This window comes from Manihot esculenta, chromosome 7 (genome assembly GCF_001659605.2).
Source record: "Manihot esculenta cultivar AM560-2 chromosome 7, M.esculenta_v8, whole genome shotgun sequence".
Lineage (NCBI taxonomy): Eukaryota > Viridiplantae > Streptophyta > Magnoliopsida > Malpighiales > Euphorbiaceae > Manihot > Manihot esculenta.
In genome coordinates this window covers 16,146,980-16,165,247 of record NC_035167.2, presented here as the reverse complement: position 1 = coordinate 16,165,247, position 18,268 = coordinate 16,146,980, and the positions used below count along the sequence as shown (strand labels likewise).

Here is an 18,268-nt window from a genome sequence, read left to right as displayed (position 1 = left end):
CGGAGAAAAGGGGAGAAGAGCTGGGGAAGAGGAAGAACCGGAGGCTCGAGTCCATGGAAGGAGGGTGAGGGAGATGATAGAGAATGATGAGGCTGACAACTATTCCGCCGGGACAACCAGGTGGACGAGAAGTGAAGCAGAGGAGGAGGAATACCACCTGGAGAAGAAACCCAGGCTGGAAGATGAGAATGTGGACCAAAAGCTGCAGAAGTTGAGAGAGCAGCTCTTGGCCGAACTGGGAAAGAAGGATCAGAGCCAAACCTTCTTGCCCACTTCTTCACCTTTCTCGAAGTGGGTGCAACAGGAGACTGTTCCTAAGAAGTTTATGATGCCATCAATGGCGGCTTATGACGGAGCTGGAAACCCCCGAGAGCATGTCCTCAACTACAAGACTTTCATGGAGCTGCAGACTTTATCGGATGCCTTGATGTGCAAGGTATTCCCAACGACGCTCTCAAGGCCAGCGCGGGCGTGGTTCAATAGCCTGGAGATCGGAAGCATTGGAAGTTTTGGAGATCTGGCCACTCGCTTCATCAGCCGGTTCATCGCCGGGGTGCCAACAGATAGGAAGACGAGCTACCTAGAAACAGTAAGGCAGAGAAGGGATGAATCACTCCGGGAATATGTTGCCCGTTTCAATACGGAGGCCCTACAAATCCCCGAACTAGATGAGGGTAGAGCGGTGGAGGCCATGCAGAAGGGGACGACCTCACCAGAGTTCTTTGGTTCATTAAGTAGGAAGCCTCCCACCTCACTGGCAGAGCTGATGAAGAGGGCAGAAAAATATATAAGGCAAGATGATGCCTTGGCAACCAGCAGGTTCACCCGAGGAGCGATGGATAAGGGAAAGATCCCCGAAGAAAGGAGGCCGGAACGACAAGAGAAGAAGCAAAGCAGGAGGCCAGAACCCTATAGACAGCCCTGGGAGCGAAGGGATTCAAGACCTCTGCCTTCTGAGGGCCCGGAACAGAAAACGCGGCCCTCATGGGTCCCTGAGAAGCCGACCCCGCTCAATGCCTCAAGAGCCGAAGTGCTCATGGCCATCCAGGATAATGAATTCCTAGAATGGCCCAAACCCATGAGAACTGAAGCAGATCAGCGAAATCCTAACAAGTATTGTCAGTACCATCGAACGCACGGCCACAACACCAACAACTGCTTCCAATTGATAACAGAAATAGAAAGGCTGATAAAGAGAGGGCACCTGAAAAACTTTGTGAAAAGACCGGAGGGACAGAGGCCTCAGCCTAATCCGGCAGTCCCAGTACAGAGGAGAACGGGAGCTGGACCAGTGAATGATGGATCCAGTGGGACCATCAACATGATTGTTGGGGGAACATCATTTGCAGATTTGGCATACCAAGAGTGCTCATCTCAGATAACGGCAGACAATTTGATTGCAGCACCTTCAGAGCGGCAGTGGGCAAGTTGGCAACGACCTGGGAAGGCCCATTCAGGATAGCAAAAGTGGTCAGACCAGGGGTATACCGAATTAAAGATATGCAAGAAAACCCTGAGCCCCACGCCTGGAATATCCAGTACCTAAAGAGGTACTTCCCCTGATATATTTGTAAAGAAAAATATTGTACTCTAAAAAGCACAAATGAATAAAATAACGCCATTCTTTACACAATGATGTTATCTCCATTATGAATGTTACTTCTCTTTGAAAAAGAAAGAACAGAATTAGAAAGCCTCACTAAGACATATAGACCTCAGTGAGGTAGAAGACCGGGATCCCCAAGGTCTCCCGGATGCAAGTCCAGGATCCCCAAGATCTCCTAGCAATGAAGACCCTAAGCATAGAGACCTCAGAGGTAGAAGACCGGGATCCCCAAGATCTCCTGTTATTAGAAGACCTCCTTGAGACATAGAGACCTCAGAGGTAGAAGACCGGGATCCCCAAGATCTCCCGGATGCAAGTCCAGGATCCCCAAGATCTCCTGGCAACGAAGACTCTGAGACATAGAGACCTCAGAGGTAGAATACCGGGATCTCCAAGATCTCCTGGTATTAGAAGACCTCCTTGAGACATAGAGACCTCCTGAAGGTAGAAGACCGGGATCCCCAAGATCTCCAGGATGCAAGTCCAGGATCCCCAAGATCTCCTGGCAACGAAGACCCTAAGACATAGAGACCTCAGAGGTAGAAGACCGGGATCCCCAAGATCTCCTGGTATTAGAAGACCTCCTTGAGACATAGAGACCTCCTGGAGATAGAAGACTGGGATCCCCAAGATCTCCCGGATGTAAGTCCAGGATCCCCAAGATCTCCTAGCAATGAAGACCCTGAGACATAGAGACCTCAGAGGTAGAAGACCGGGATCCCCAAGATCTCCCGGATGCAAGTCCAGGATCCCCAAGATCTCCTGGCAACGAAGACCCTGAGACATAAAGACCTCATAGGTAGAAGACCGGGATCCCCAAGATCTCCTGGTATTAGAAGACCTCCTTGAGATATAGAGACCTCCTGGAGGTAGAAGACCGGGATCCCCAAGATCTCCCGGATGCAAGTCCAGGATCCCCAAGATCTCCTGGCAACGAAGACCTTGAGACATAGAGACCTCAGAGGTAGAAGACCGGGATCCCCAAGATCTCCTGATATTAGAAGACCTCCTTGAGACATAGAGACCTCCTGGAGGTAGAAGATCGGGATCCCCAAGATCTCCCGGATGCAAGTCCAGGATCCCCAAGATCTCCTGGCAACGAAGACCCTGAGACATAGAGACCTCAGAGGTAGAAGACCGGGATCCCCTAGAACTCCCGGGAAAATAAAGAAGACCGGGATCCCCTAGAACTCCCGGGAAAACAAAGAAGACCGGGACCCCCTAGAACTTCCGGGAAAACAAAACAAAAACGGTCGGTGAAGGTCTTACGGGCCTCCCAGAGCAAAAATTCCCAATATCATGTGCAGGGACAACTCATAAAACCACAGCTCCGATCTCACGCGAAAGATGAGTCCTAAGCTACCAATGAAAAATCAGATTCCGACCTCCCGAAGGAACTCGGGGCATAATAGCCAAGAGCGCCACAGCCCCATGCCGACCTCAAAAAATGAGCTTGGTACTACGTCAACTTCGCGAATTGACCGCTGGCACTAAACTAGCTCAACTAGCCTAGAGAGAGGTCTAAACAGCAAAGAGCCCGGAAAATACTTAGGGTTACAAGAAGCATCATAGACTAAAGGCATAAAAGCCTAAGCACGGGGCAAGGAACCGAGCTCCCGAACCAAGTCCGACCTCACAAACGAGCTCGAGGCACTGAAGTGAAAAAAGTGAAATTCTGAACTCTCGAGCTTGCGATGTAAAGCATTACAGACTGTAGGCATAAAAGCCTAAGCAAAGAGCAAAGAACCGAGCTCCCAGCTCGGATAGACTCGCAACATGCAACACTCAGGTAGAATGAAGCTAAGTATAGAGGAAATAACAGAGAACCGAGCTCCCTCTATGAAAAGGCCCATAAATGCAGGAACACATAAGAGGATAAACGAAAGCAAAGAACTGTGCTCACAGCTCAAGTCAGTTTGCCATGAACAAACATTTAGCAAGAATAACCCAAGAAGAAGGAAAGCGACAAAGGTCGAACTCCCCATCCCAGTGGAGCACGCGGATTAAATTGCACCAACTGACAAAGGATCACCTCGAGGAGGCCCAGACGTCCGAGCTCACAACTAGAAAGCAAAGTAAAATCGCCTAACAAGAAGCTGTGCAAGTATAAATGAAGTATAGGAATTTACTCCCTCACTATCCATGTAATAAATACTAAGGAAGTAAAGGGGCAATCCGAGGAAAATCTAATGGCACGAAGCAGATAAAACCTCAGCTCCAGTCCTTGTCAAGACAGAACTAAAGGCAGAAAGACGAGCCCTGCTCATCATCGCGACAGATAAAACCTCAACTCCAGTCCCTGTCAAGACAGAACTAAAGGCAGAAAGACGAGCCCTGCTCATCATCGCGACAGAGCTCGTAAGTGCGGCTAACCCAGCTCGAAAAGAGATAAAACCTCAACTCCAGTCCCTGTCAAGACAGAACTAAAGGCAGAAAGACAAGCCCCGCTCATCATCGCGACAGGTACATGATTTGACTCATTATTACTCAGCAAAGGCTATACGCCCGAGCTCACATTAATAAAGTAACAAGGATAAAAACTTGTAAATTGAAAACCTTGATCACTGTTAAAAACAGAGCTCACGAATGCAGCTAGCCCAGCTCGGAAAGAGCCTACGGACAAAAATACCTTAGTGAAACAAATAAATCTATAGGTCAAAAGATCACTGTGGATTCCTTAGGAAAATTCCGAAACACATAGTTTAAGTGATTCATTCTTGATAAACAGAGATAAGTTTAAGTATGAAAGAAAAACAAGAAGCAATCCAAATAAGCGAAAGAAAATTTTCATTAAAAGAAAGAGTATGTTACAGCCTATTATAAATCACCTACTCCAACGAAGGTAAAATTGTCCTTAAAGGACTTACATGTTTAGGCATATCGTCATCCGCATTTACATCATTATCATTTACACTATTTACATTACTATCTACGGGAGGACTGTCATCCTCCTGCCCAGAGCCCCTCATACCAACAAAAGGTACGATCTCCTGCCCTCGAGGCCCAGCGTCTTCATCCCCTTGCTTGGGTTCTGCCTCAGAGGACCCAGCTACCGTGCGAGAGGTTCCTTTGGGTAAAGGCAGATCATCCTCACCATATAACACGTCCTCACCATCGGAGTCCACCTCAGCAGCTCGGAGCTTTGCTAGAGGGGTAGAAAGAGCAAGTCTGGAATCTCTCAAACCCCTATTGAAATCGGACACGTACATGCGAAAGCCTTTGTGCCAAATAGCGACCTTCATCTCATCAGAGGCTTTATACTCCGCAAGTCGTGACTGGCAGGCCTCAGCTATAGTTGCTTTCAGTTCAGGAGAATCCTTGTAAGTTCGAAGATGAGCTTCACATGCTTGTTCAATCTTCTCCTTTAGCTCAGCTGATTCCTTATACTCCATCAAACGCCTCTCGCACTCCAGCTGGATCCTGTCCTCAACATGTTTGGCCTCCTCGAGTAGGGCTGAGCATTTATGCTCCAAAGTCCTGAATTCTTGACTAAGCTGTTGATTATGAAGTTTGGACTCCTCCGCCGATGAAGCCAGGTCCCTGATACGCTCAGAACTTCTGCTCAGCTCCTGCTCGAGAACCTCCACCCGAGCTAGGGCTCCTTCCTTTTGAACCTTCACCTTATCAAGGTGAGCTTGAGCCCCTTCAAAATCAGCCTTCAGGGCTTCATATTGACGCTGGACCTCGTCCTTCTGACTCACAGCCTCGTCCTTTTCACGAAGGGTCTCCATCATGGAGGACAGCTGCTTCAAAACTTCTTCACATCGGACCTCAGCTGCAGCCACCCTCTCATCAGACTCCTTAAGAACCCTGCGAGTATGAGACAACTCTGCTTCCAGGGACTTGGTGTGCTCCAGTGCCTCAGTCGCCTTCCCATCAGCTCTTTTGAGGGCCTCCAATGCAGAATGCAGCTCCACTTGGAGGGACTGGGTATGAACTCGAGCTGCTGCGAGGTTGCCCCTAGCATCACTAGTTGTGGATAAATTATCCTCCAGACGCGCCTCCTCAATCCGGCGGTCCACAGATTCCCGAAGAGAGTGGTCGCGGGCATCCACCTCCATAAAGAGGCCCATCACCTAATACAAAGGAAAAACTGTTAAAACAAAGAAAACCAGAATGAAAACAAAGGAGGTAGCTTAGCTTACCATCAGAAGCATCTCCCTGATTGTGTCTCCGAGCTCCCCACGAGGTTGGGAACGAAACGCTGCTTGCTCCCTAGTAGAGCTGGCTAAGAGACCAGCGAGAGCAAGCAAGCGTGGATCCGAAGCCTCCAAGACGCCACCAAACATCCGTTCCTTGACAATCTCAGCAACCACGCTCGCTGGAGACTGATGAGTGATATCCTCTGCGTTCAGAATGTCGTTGTCAGGAGCGGACAGCAGTGGTATCACAGGGACATCTTTCTTCTTTTCAGGGGGAGGGAGAGCCGGAGTTGATGCTCGGGAACCTTCTTTCTTCTTTCCAATAGAAGGGAGAGCTAGAGCTGATCCTTTGGAAGCTATGGACTTCTTCCGAGCTGGAGCTGGGGCAGGCATTTCGAGGGAGGCAGGACGTTTGTCCCCTACCTTCTCTATGACACCTTCATCCTTGGCAAGGTCAGTCCCCACCCCTTCAGGGGCAAGAACATCATTGGTGGGAGCCTCTGAGACATCCTCGTCCACGAGAATAACCTCCTCATTTTTCCCTGGAGCCCCCTCTTCCGTAATGGGGATTTCGAGCCTCCCTCCAGGGACCTCCTCTTCAACAGCAGTGGAGACCCCAGAAACGCCCACGGTAGGAAGGACAAGGTCCGACCTCACCGATTCAACACCCTCAGCCACTTCAGAGATAATCAGGGGACCCTCTTCCGTCCCCTCGTTAGAAGTACCTTGAGGTCGGGGGGCTTGTATAGATTGACGAGCCGAGCTCGACCTCCCATAGCTAGAAGGCCGGGACGACCTGCTGAGTCGAGAGCTGGGCTTAGAAGCCCGAGAAGAGACAGGAGGAGGAGGCGGAGGTCGAATAGCCGACCTGGAAGAAATAGTTTCTGCCACTTTTTGAGTAGCCTCTCCCACGGATCGCCCCGCCAGCAGGACGTTCAAAGCCGCGTCCATACTCTCTCGGGACAATATGAGGTTCTTGGGAGGCTTGATTTGGTCCATCTTGGAGTCAGAAGCTGCAAAAAAAAAAAAAATCAAAACAGGTTAGCATAATCCTAGTAAAAATCACAAAGACAAAGCAAAGCGGCTGGACAAGGTACAATACCCGCATCCTGGATATCCCTAAGCTTACAGGCAAACATACACTTCTCGACGTCATACTTCTTGTCAACAGAAGTCAATCTAAGGTACCCAACCTGTTCGGTAAGGCTCAGCTGGGGCAGGTCGTTGCAACCCAAAGAGACCTCCTCCCAGTCGAGCTCCACCCCCCACGACGAACCGGAGTCTTTCTTCAGCTCCGTGACTACAAAACCCTCTACCCAACCTTTTATGGAATCCTTATAGCCCGTGAGGATGGATAAACCCCCACGGGGGGAAAAATAATAAAAATTATTACTTGCTCTGACTAGACGGAAAAAGGTCACGAATAGATGAACCGTGGGCGTAAATCCCCAGCTCAAGCAAATGGATTCAAAGCAACACATGAACAAAATAGAATTGGGGGATAGCATTCGGGGAGTTATCCTGAAATATTGGAAAACCTCAGTAAAGAAGGAGGTAAACGGAAAAGTTAGACCAAAGTCCCGTTGTTTAACAAAAAAGACTATGCTATGATCCTTCTGGGGATCTACCAAACCGGGAGGAGGAGGATCTGGAAGGACAATCCTCTCGTTCCGGAGAGGAGCTCGGATACTGTAAAGGGGAGTGTCCAAATACCTCCGAGAAAAGAAGTTAGTTATGGTAGAGGGAGTGATACTGGACTTGGTGTTAAAAACTTCAGGAAGCTTAGGAATTTCCATGGAGACAGAAGAGGCGTACCTGAAAAGCAGGTCGAACAGAGGAGCAGAGGAAATCGAAGAAGAGCAGAGAACAGGAGAAGGCAAGCGTTCCGAGAAGACAGAGAAAATTCGAAAGGCAAAGCAGTGATGAGACGAAGAGTGGCTCTGAACAGTTTTGTCCTGCGGCGGCGCGGTCATTATTACACTCGAAGTTTACCCCCTCATCAGTCGGGCAATAACTGATGAGAAGGTAAAGGGGCAATTGATGACCGCTGGATTTCTCCACCCCGGTCAGGGGCCAAGCCCTCGATCACGGTCCATCGCTCGGAGGCCCACGCGACCCCAATACAAACAGGTCCAGCCCGTTCGAACCTTGATACAGGGCCCATATGGATTTCTCAACCAGGCCGACCCAGTTCCCATTGCCTCTCAGGCCGGCCCAGCCCTCGCTGCTTCTCAGGCTGATCCTCCTTGGGCTTAGTATTATTCCTATCTCCCGGTCCAGCCCGGAATTGAGAAGAAAACCCCACCTTCAGCCTTGTAGATCCATCCACACACGAGCACGAAGGCAATCAGGGGCCGTTACGTATGAGATAGGTACCGGATATCCTCGTACAATTGTATCAATATGGCAGGGACAGGTGGTCCAATGATAGCCGGGCCGTTGCACGTCACTAGCAGACAAAAGAAAACATATAAAAGGAGAAATACTCTCCTCTAAGCTTTAAGTTTTTTCCATATTTCCAAAAAATTTCTGTAAAACCTTATTTCTCTGAATCTGAGATCATCAGATACAAACTATCTCACTTTCTGCTTTTACAGATTAATCAATTATTTTTTAGCTCATTTTCGACCACATCAGTATCTTTCAAAGGGAAAATATAATATACTTCTTGTCTTATCTACTCAACTATTTTTCTAAAATTTAGATCGATCATGATTGAAAGGGTTTAATAAAAAAAATTCAAGATTTTGCACCTTCATCTATTCCTCGTAAACCTAAAATAAGGTGCTTGAAAGATCTTTAAGGTGAAAATAATTGTGTCCGTGAGATTTTTGTATCAATTTAAAATTACATGATTTCAGTTCATAAAAAATACTGCAAAATTATTTAAGGACTTTTTATTAGATTTTATCTATTCTTTTTTTTTATTATTTTAAAATATTATTATGCTCATACGTAATATTAATTGTTTAATAATTGATATTTTAATAACATTAGTTTTTTATTTTTTTTAGTAATAATTAGAATTTTATTGATTATTATACTAATCATTAGATGACTGCTCTATTGACAAATTTATAATAAATTTAATTTAATTTGTTAATATTTTTTTATTTTTATTACTACAATGAGCTGATTTTTTTTATAAAAATAATTAATAATAATTTATTATAACAATAAAATATTAAATTTTAATAATAAAAAATAAATGACATTTACCACAAATAAAGATAATATGTAGAGTAGGTCAAAAAAAGGAAAATTAATCTTGGTATTGCTTAAAAAGATCCACCTTAGATATAAAAATTACAAATTTTTTTATTTTTAAAATTATTTTAATTTAATTAGATAATTATATTGCTGTTTATTTAAACTAAAATGGTTAAAAACTTATGTTAATATTTGAATAAAAGGAATTAAGAATTTATAACATTTAATTCTATTAAATTAAAATAAAGTTAATAATTAATACACTTCATTTTACTTATATTTCATTTTATCAGTACATTATAATATTTTTTTAAAAAAATTATATATTTACTAATTTTATTATACAATAAGGATTATTACATAAATAAAAGTTCTGTATTTTACTACGATATTTCTAATAATAAATTGACTAAAATACTATATCTTATTAACTTAATATTATGATAATTTTTTAATCAATTTTAATTAAATATTCATGATAATTTGGTGTTACAATAATAGAACATCAAATTTCACATAATTTCAGTGTAAAAAAATAATTTGTGTTTCACTCATTTTCATTTCATTTCAAATAGTTGAATTTATAAATTCAAACTATTATTTAATAGTATAATATCGTTAACAAACAAATAATTTTTTAATGGCAAACGCTCTCACCTTTGACGATAGCAAACATGCTATCTCCATGGAGGAGGAGGATCTGATTGACAGGAGTACAAGGAAAAAACGTAAAGAGCTGTCGGATGATGCTTCGGATAACTACCTAGACGAGGAAGACCACGCGGTTTTGGATGGCGGGACAAGGAAGGATGATAAGGAGCCGGAGAAGCCTGATCTTCCTAAATCTTCTTTCAAAAACACTTTGTTGAATCAACATATGGGGACTAGGAATGCTTGTTTTGATGATGATACAATGAGTGAAGCATCGTGTGAATCTGATGATGAGGGGATGCTACTTGCCCTAGAGTTAAAATAATGCCAGACGAAAAGAACAGGCTTCGACAGCCTTGGCGAAACTCTTTGATTCTTAAACTTTTGGGACGTTCAATTGGTTATGTTTATTTATCAAAAAGAATCTACAAGTTTTGGCGTCCGAAGTCTCATTTCAATGTTATAGCTCTTGATAATGGCTATTTTTTAGTAAAATTCACTAGCAAACAAGACTATGATCATGCACTTTTGGGTGGACCTTGGATGATTGCTAATCACTATCTTACAGTACGGCGCTAATGCTTTAGAACGACTAACAGTCTGGGCCAAGATTACTTGCTTACCTATTGAATATTACAATGACGAGTTCCTTTTGAGAATTGGAAGCTTGCTCGGAAAACCTATTAAGGTGGATCGCAATACAAGTACGATGAGTAGAGGACTTTTTTTAAAAATAGAGAAGAAAGTATAATTTATATTAATAATTAGAAATATTAAATAAAACAATTTAAATATTTACAATAATTTCAGTTTAAAAAAAATATTTACAAAATTATTTATATGAAGTCAAACTTTTTAATTTAATAATTAAGAGGACAAATTAAATTTATATAAATTAATAATAAATTATAATATAATCTCTAAAATTATATTTGAAATATAAAATAATTTTTAAAATATATTTATTACAATAATATTATTTTTTTATTAATCTTATTATTTATTCTCTCTTTCCACTTTTATATAATATCATACATATTAATAAAAATTTAAAATATGAAAAAAAAATAAAACTTTACAATTCAAAACATATAATATTTTATTTTATTTAAAATAATATTAATAAAAATAAAATATTTTAAATATAAAATTATACATATAATGTATATTTTAATATATATTATTTATATGTGATATTTTATATAATAAAAATTTATTTATAATAAATATCTGTTCAATAAAATATATTTAATATTATATATAAATATAAAATATATTTAATTTCAATATAAAATTTAAATTAAAAAATTATATATTTTATTAATAATATAAAATTTTAAAAAGTATATTATAATTTATTATTAATTTTTTCAGATCTAATTTAATTCTTTTAATTATAATTTTGATAAATTAAAAAAAGTCTATCTTTACTGTTCAATATTTAATGTGTCTAATATAAAGTTTTTTTAATATTTTTAATAATTATCTTAGCTATAATTAATAAAAAAATAACTTATGTAATCAGTGAATTTGGTTAAAACTATTTTTCTTACCTACTCTGTTGTTTAAACTTTGATAAAATCGAAGTTTGAAGCTAAAATTTAACTCAACCAAAATAAATTAATAGGAATAACAAATCACCAAAATAAAATTAATGGATAATTTTCCCATCCCTACAAAAGCGAGCTGTCGTTTATTCAGTGAAATGCTTGCATTGTGTTTTTCTGCAATACATGTCAAAAACGACATATCGTTGTCTCAAAGGGACAAAAAGTTGCACATTTCCAAAATTGAATTAAGCTGGGGCCATAGCTGTACCATACATAGATCGCTTCCTTGAAGCAACGAAAGAAAGAAAGAAAGAAAGAAAGAAAGAAAGAAAGAAAGTTCTTGACAAATTGTTTCCAAAGAAGTATAATTGAATCGAAAGATCATGTGGTTCAAGATCTATAGTCACAATATGGTGATTTGGTTGGTTTTACTGCTTCTGGGTTCGAACCTTCTCTGCAATTCAATCGCTTCCGCTTCCCTTTCCTCTTCGACTGACACCACCATGCACACTAACAACTGGGCTGTCTTGGTCTGCACCTCTCGCTTCTGGTAATTAATTCATACCCATTTTTCAGAATCTTGTCCTTATTTGTTAATTTCATCAATTTGCTTGGATTTTTCTCTTGTATAGATTATTGGTTTTTTGGGTGGATTTTTACTAGTTATACGAAGTTGTTAATTGATATGGGTTCTTGTTCCTTTCTCTTTGTTCAGGTTTAATTATCGACACATGGCTAATACTTTATCATTGTATAGGTAACCATTTGAGTTTTCTCTTGGAATTAGATTTCTGTTTCTTTGAGAAACTCTCTTTTCTTGTGTGCATATGTGTTCTTTACTTTCTGGTTTTGCAGGACTGTTAAGCGATTAGGAATACCTGATGAGAGGATAATACTCATGTTGGCTGATGATATGGCTTGCAATGCTAGGAACAAGTACCCTGCTCAAGTCTTCAACAATGAAAATCATAGACTTAACTTGTATGGAGATAATGTTGAGGTTAGTTTTGGATTTCCAATGTAATCCATATTCCCTGAGTCATGTGCTTTCTATTTTACTATATATTTGAGAAAATAAGTGTTTCTATACTTTAAATTTTGATCTGCTAGCCAAATTTTGGTCTTCGTTTAATTAGCAATCATTTGTTAGCATCAAAGGTCCAGTGGGCTTAGATTGAAGTGCAAATGAAGTGTTGGAAAGAATTTTATTAGTTGGAATAATTCACTTGTTTGAAGAATTTGATTAGTTTAGAAGATTTATCTTGATGTAAATAATAGAACTTACATACAATGTTCTCATTTGTAGTTCTTACTCCTTCAGTTATCATTAATTTGTAGATTGAGCGACCAGATTGACATGCAGAAGAATTTTTTTTTTAATTTAATATCTTGTATTGTGCATGAATATAAGGTGACACACAAAGCATTATGATGCTTTTTAATCTTCTTTATGCTTTAATTGTATTGTGTAAGTGAAGGTTAGTGGCAGTATCATTATAGATTTTTCTGTTCTCAATTTATTCGTATCATATGTAAAGACTGGATGAGAATGCAGCATCTTATCTTGTTACATGTTTTATTTCTTAATAAAATATCGGCCGAATGCATAATTTCTCCTCTCAGTTTTTCACTAAAAGTCATTTTACCTCCCCTCATTGTATATTCATCCTATTTACCCCCTTCAATTTTCAAGAAGTGATAACTTAATCCCAGCAACATAAAAGCAAGTGTATATCACCCTTCAATTGTGGAATAATTTAATCCTATGATGCGGAAGCGAGTAAATATCATGCTTCCGTCACAAGGATTAAGTTATTTTATAATTTGAAAGTTGAAAATGTTGAGGAGACAAAACGACTTTCAGTAAAATGACAAGTAATTTATGCATAATAAAAGTTTTGATGACATGTGAGTCTATGGTATAATGAACATATTCTTGGTTTGACTTAAGGATGGTTGCAAGGTTTTTGAAGATTTATTCTCCATGGGGGACCCTGATTTTTTTAAGCTGGAATCACTTAGGTAGATTATCGAGGTTATGAAGTGACAGTTGAAAACTTTTTGCGGGTTTTGACTGGGCGCCATGAGGCTGCTGTTCCAAGATCAAAGCGTCTTTTAAGCGATGAAGGAAGTCACATTCTCTTGTACATGACAGGACATGGAGGAGATGAATTCTTAAAATTTCAGGACTCTGAAGAGCTCCAAAGTCATGATTTGGCTGATGCTGTGAAGCAAATGAAGGAAAAGCGTAGGTGAGATTACTTATAACCTTGTGTTTATTATCTGTGACAGTTTGACGATTAGAGAGGCCTAGTCTTGGCCATGGTCCAGTTCCTTACTACATCCAGGGATTTTCCTTTTAAAAGAGAAAAAAATAAAAAATAATTGACAGTTATATCTGATCGAAACTGGACCGAACCAGAACTGTGGGACCTTGCGGTCTGGCCTTGGTTCCCCTAAACTACTGAACCAAAATTGGCCCAGACCATATTGTGGCCACCTGTAGGTTTGTTATGAAACATGAAGAATCCTTCTTACTTATGCTTTGAAAGAGAAATGAAATAGCTTTTTGATACCACAATTATTTCTAGTTCTGACATTTTACCTGAACTTGCTATGGCTGCATTCATCTGCTTGTGGATAAACTGTCATAAGTCTTAATACAATTTGATAGGACCTTTTCTATGAAAAATTGGAAATTGTCTAGAATAAAATTTGGAGTCTTAAGTAAATTTTTTTTTTCATATCAATAACATTGTTTATCACTGTGGGACCATAAGCTCACAGTCATGGTTAATGTGATAATTCTAGGTTCAAGGAATTGCTGATAATGGTGGATACTTGCCAAGCTGCCACTCTATTCAATCAGGTATCTAATATGCTTCAGATAGGATGCTCTTTTTATAAATATATGTCATCTTGAACCCCTTTTTTCTTGTACTATTAAGATAATTTTATGCATATTCTTAGATATAAGGTCTGTTAACTTAATTATTTTAGACTACTAGAGTCTGATATAGTAATTTATTGAAAAAGAACTTAAAAAAATTTATTAGGAAAAAATATGTTTTCTGATTGAGCAATCTCATGTCCACCACTCATGGATGGAGACAAATATATGCTTCATAAGTAGATAGATTTTCATTCTGACACAAGTAAATGTTGCTTTTCAGCTTCATTCACCTGGTGTTTTGGCTATTGGAAGTAGCATGAAAGGCGAGAACTCATACTCACATCATCTGGATTCTGATGTAAGTGCCGACAGTTCTCATTTTTTATCTTTTTAATTTGGTGTATCTGACCTCGGATGCTAAGCATTTCGTGTCATGTTATTCCATTTTGTGTTGCTTCCAACTTTTAAGGTTCCATTTTCTAACATGTTCGCTTGTTATATTATGCAGGTTGGTGTTTCTGTTGTGGATCGTTTTACGTTCTATACCCTTGCATTCTTTGAGAGGCTAAATATGTATGACAATGCCTCACTAAGCAGGTATTTTAAATGACTTATTACTAGTAAATTAAATAGTTAAGAGCATATTCATATTTGTTTTGTGGATATGATGCCACAATGACCTTTATGCTTAAATAAGGATATCTAGATATATATTTATGAACATCTAGGGGTGATATTATTTGGTGGGGCAAAAAAATCTCAGCAGCATTATATTTTAGGCCAATTGACCTTAAAAAGCCAAACATCTGCGTGGTTTAGTGATTTAATTCTAAGTTTCAATTTTGGCAATTTAATCCAAAATTGAAACTTTTGCAAAGATTTTATCCTAAATTGAAATCCCAACTGGGAGGTGTGTGTTATTGTTGATGTGGCGTTGTAGGTGACATTTTTTATTGTTACAAGTGGTCCTATTATAATACATAAGCAACCTTGGTTAGAGATGTGTGGTTAAGTAGCATTCTCTAGTTAAGTTAAGATACTTTGTCATCTCTCCATCTACTATTTTCAGGACAATTACCAAAGTTCTAAATTCTTCAACTTTATATTCACACAGTGAGAGAGAAGAATCAAAGGCTGAAAAAATTATTTTTCCATTAGAAAACAACAAAAAGAGTCAAATTCTAAGCAGAGTTGGACTTTGCCTCAGCTTCACTTCACCATCTTAGACACCCACCTAAGATCGGGATGCGCCTGGTTCAGCCCAATGCAACAAGTTCTCTTTACTGAGCTTCGCATGTATCTTTGCTCTCAAGTCCTTTCCAGATTCCTCCCTCTCCATTGCGGGCTGTTCCTCCAAACTGTGGTCCCATAAATCCAACTAAATGATTCCGAGACCGCTTGTTGTTTGGATAGGAGTGAAAGGAAGACTACTATCTTATCCCTATCTTAATCTAATTGTGTTGCTCTAATTTGAAACTGATTTTATCCTTGTACAGCCAGAAAAAATGGGGCTGAGGTGGCAATTTTTGAAATCTGGAGCTGTACATTGCCTACAGGCTTGCCCAAAACTGTAACCTCCCAGTCCGAAAATCTTTCAATTCAGTCTCTTTTCGTCTCTTTTCTTAACTTCTGCTCAAAAATCTATCCAAAATCAAATTCCAAGTAAAAATTAATTATTTATATCAAAATCATAACAAAATCATGAAATTTAATAAGGAAAAAGCGGTGAGTTTTGCAACTCTTCAGACACCAATGGACTACGCAATGAAATTGGCAGCGAATTTGATAGCGGAGACAGGCGGGAAAGTTAAAATCGAGGTTGATGAAGAGACGAACGAGCCAACCTTAGTGAAGTAGGAGTCAAAATGGAGCCTCAAAGGTAAAAGAGAAGAGGAACAAGAAGAAGAAGATGATGATGGAGACTATGAGGATGAGGAAGACAGCGGAGAGGCATCTGTGGTGGATAGGAAAGGTAAAAGAATTATGATTGAGGAGGTAGGATATTTCAATTTAGGGTTTCTTATTAAGGGAATATTGAAATTACCAATATATACTATGGTTAATAAGTAACTATGGTTGCCTATGAGTCGATATGAGACCCATATTTAATATTTGAAATTGCCACATGTCATGCCAAGTCAGCTTGGACACTTCCCCCAATTAGGATTTCAAATTACGATAAAATATTTACAGAAATTTCAATTTTGGATTAAATTACCAAAATTGAAATGTTAGGACTAAATTGTCAAACCATACAAATGTTTGGCTTTTTAAGAGCAATTGGCCTATATTTTATCATATTGTTATTATTGTTATTCCCGAACCATATTTACATTGATGATGGCTAAAACCTCTAGTTATTTATTTCGCAGTCTTTTCACTTCATATAATCCAAATACACTGATGTCGACTGCATATTACCGAACAGATCTATACCAACGACGTTTGGAGCAGGTATTGAACTAGCTTTCCATGAATTATTTTGCTAATCTACAATTCATGTGCATTATGTATTGCTACTTTGGAGGACTATATTTTTCAGTGTGGCATTTGGTTTTATATGCAAGTGTTTGCCTTCTCCTTTGCTAAACTAAATCCAGAAATCTGTTTTCTTCACGTGTTTTATAAAACCAGCTTAAAGTTTGTTGCTTTAGCTGAATTATAGTATAGGATTAGCATCAAGTTCTTGCTAATTTTTGAATCCTCTCTATTTTAGGTCCCAGTGACAAACTTCTTTGGTTCAGTCATGGAAACCATACATACCGATTCTGCTTATCGAATCCATCAAAGAAAAGACACCGACAAAGGACCTATGGAGAAATTAGTTCACCATGGCGAGAGGACCTTGATACCTTCAAATAAGGAGGATCAAATTAGTGATAGTAAGACACAGGTAATTAATTCTCTTGTAACCCTGTTAACGATAATCAATGTAGATTGTTTTGTGCATGATTGTTTCTAAAATGTCCGAAAATGCATGCTTCAGGTTCATGTTTGCTCTTTTACACAAATGTGGAGTACAATTAACAGCAAGGTGGAAAGAATTGAAGATGTTGATTCCTTGGTGAATTATTGTTTGATAGTTATGCTTCCAATTTTGATACTTTCTGTGTGGTTGTCAACACTTATCATGAAGAATTGAAGCATCATTTTGAGCATCTTGTGTTTGAATCATCTCAATTCTCAGCATCAGGCGGCAGTGCTGTTGCCAGCCAAATCTTATCAGTCTTATTATTTACCAGGCTGGATCTCCTGCTGTATCAATTTGATTAATATTTTCCATTGTTGTAGCATTATGATTCCTAGGCTTCAGTGTCTTGGGTGAGGACAGTGTAGTATGGAATTGACCTAATATTGGAGAAGGGCACTTCTGATTCTGAACTTTTTCGTGTTATCCCCATTTTTGCAGCGTGGACTAGGCTCTTCTGGAAATCATTTGTTTTGGGAAAAAAAAAAAAAAGAAAAAGCATTATTTTAGATCCAATCAATTTGTATAACTGCAGCATATTTTAATATTTATATGGTTAAAATATATCAATTTTATTTTTCTAATACTTTAAGCAAAAACACAAAATCCAAACGAATTAATTTGTTTATCAATTCGTAAAAGGGAATGAATTGAAGGTCATATTGCATTATTCCTTGGAAATTAATTAATTAATTAATTTTTTTTTTAAGTAGGCATAAGAATGGGATTTGAATATGAATATACTTTTAACTATTGAACTGAACCATTTAAAAAAAAAAAAAACAAATTTAAGTTGAATTAAAATTTCGGATATCGTGTTATAATTTTTTTTTTTAATTGAATGAAATTTGTTTTCAAACCAATCCAATTCAAATTAATATCGGTTTGCATAAAATATTGATTGCAATCAATCCAACCCGACAACTAAACTTTGCTGGTGAGTCGGTTTGGATTGAATTTTTATTTACTGAAAAAAGTGATTCTGTGGTTAACTTTCAGATTAGTTGATTTTCTTAAAAATAAAATATCATATTATTCAACATGTTTTTATATATTTTACAACCCTTAATAAAGAAAATTAATTCATTACATTATCATATATAAACTAATATGATAGTTAACAAAAAAAAAGTACTATTTAAGATTTAATATTTCTATTTTTTAAAAAAACACATTAAATAATTTTTATCTTTTTAAATCTATATTTATTTTTGAAAATAATTTGTAGTTAGAAAATATTTTTAAATA

General features: G+C 38.6%; 1 protein-coding gene across 1 annotated transcript; it reads left to right on the top strand.

Annotated features, from left to right (window-relative positions):
- Positions 1–11,430: 11,430 nt before the first annotated feature.
- Positions 11,431–17,433, top strand: LOC110619653 (putative GPI-anchor transamidase). Its single transcript, XM_021763179.2, has 10 exons — positions 11,431–11,709; positions 11,875–11,916; positions 12,015–12,159; positions 13,182–13,411; positions 13,971–14,028; positions 14,333–14,410; positions 14,561–14,649; positions 16,425–16,506; positions 16,769–16,945; positions 17,039–17,433. The coding sequence occupies exons 1-10, from the start codon at positions 11,543–11,545 to the stop codon at positions 17,192–17,194; spliced, it is 1,224 nt and encodes a 407-aa protein (XP_021618871.1). The 5' UTR covers positions 11,431–11,542; the 3' UTR covers positions 17,195–17,433.
- Positions 17,434–18,268: the final 835 nt, after the last annotated feature.